The sequence below is a fragment of the Priapulus caudatus genome, unplaced genomic scaffold, assembly GCF_000485595.1.
Source record: "Priapulus caudatus unplaced genomic scaffold, Priapulus_caudatus-5.0.1 Scaffold228, whole genome shotgun sequence".
Taxonomy (NCBI): domain Eukaryota; kingdom Metazoa; phylum Priapulida; class Priapulimorpha; order Priapulimorphida; family Priapulidae; genus Priapulus; species Priapulus caudatus.
Window position 1 is genome coordinate 623,107 of NW_014577289.1, and position 1,056 is coordinate 624,162.

The following is a 1,056-nucleotide window of genomic DNA, read 5'->3' on the forward strand; positions in this document are numbered from 1 at the left end:
TCTCTCTCTCTCTCTCTCTCTCTCTCTCTCTCTCTCTCTCTCTCTCTCTTTCTTTCGATCACTCTCTGCCCGTCTCTCGTTTCCCCGCACCCCTCATTCTATCCCTCTCTCGTCATCTCTCTGTCTCTGTGAGTGTGTGTCTCTCTCTCTCTCACTCATTCGCTCACCCTCGTTTATCGGGACGTGTGTGTGACGATCTCACCTGCTGGTAGCGGGTTGTGGACCGGTGTAGCTACGGAGCACGTAACTCCCGCATCCTCGCCGTGCATGCAGTTGTGTAGACCCGGCTTAGAGCTGTAACACTGCGCTAGTCTGTCTTCGTTTCCCTTACACGACACGTCGTCCATCCAGATAGGGCCGTCTCCTGCTCCGAATCTCGCCTTTCCGTGCGCTCTTGCTGCCCCACTGAGTATAACAGCATATTGAGTAATCGCTGCTCATGTAGACTGGTTATAGACGAGCTTTTGCGAATTACAATTCCGTCAAATTAACATTCTAATTCAAAGTACTTCATATCTATTTCAGGTTAGAAGTAACGTGGTTACATACGAAAAATGTATTTATATTATGTCATACTACGCCTATAGTAGCCGTGCTTACGTGCGTGACTGAGTGCTTGCATGCGTGCTTGTGCCATATAGACTTTGTTCGCTGTGTTTACCTGTATCCCAGCATCCGACAGACCACCTGGGCAGCAGTGTCATCAAAGCCATCGTCGCAGATTGTACCCCATTTCTCGAAGTACTTCAGCTCAACGCGACCAGAATTAGGAGAGGTCCCGTTCACCAGGCGCACCTCGAATGGAGCTACAAAGGTTATGACATATTGTATTCACATAATTTCCTATTGCATGCTAATATTTCTCTGACAAAAAAATATTACTAGTCCTTTAAAAGGCTACTATAACTGTCCCAATTACTCCCTTTTCCTCTCTGTACCCAATTCTCTCTCTCTCTCTCTTTCTCTCTCTCTCTCTCTCTCTCTCTCTCTCTCTCTCTCTCTCACACACACACACACACACACTTCTCCCCCCTCTCTCCCGCTGTGTCTCTTCTC

At 47.8% G+C, this 1,056-nt stretch overlaps 1 protein-coding gene across 1 annotated transcript in view; it reads right to left on the bottom strand.

The window, feature by feature from the left end:
• The window catches only part of LOC106807662 (neurotrypsin-like), a 5,423-nt gene that overhangs the window by 3,310 nt on the left and 1,057 nt on the right, over positions 1-1,056 (bottom strand). Inside the window, exons 2-3 of the mRNA XM_014810076.1 lie at positions 662-806; positions 203-405 (exon numbers count right to left, since the gene is read on the bottom strand). Coding sequence (XP_014665562.1) covers positions 203-405; positions 662-806 — 348 coding nt within the window. The remainder of the gene's footprint in view (positions 1-202; positions 406-661; positions 807-1,056) is intronic.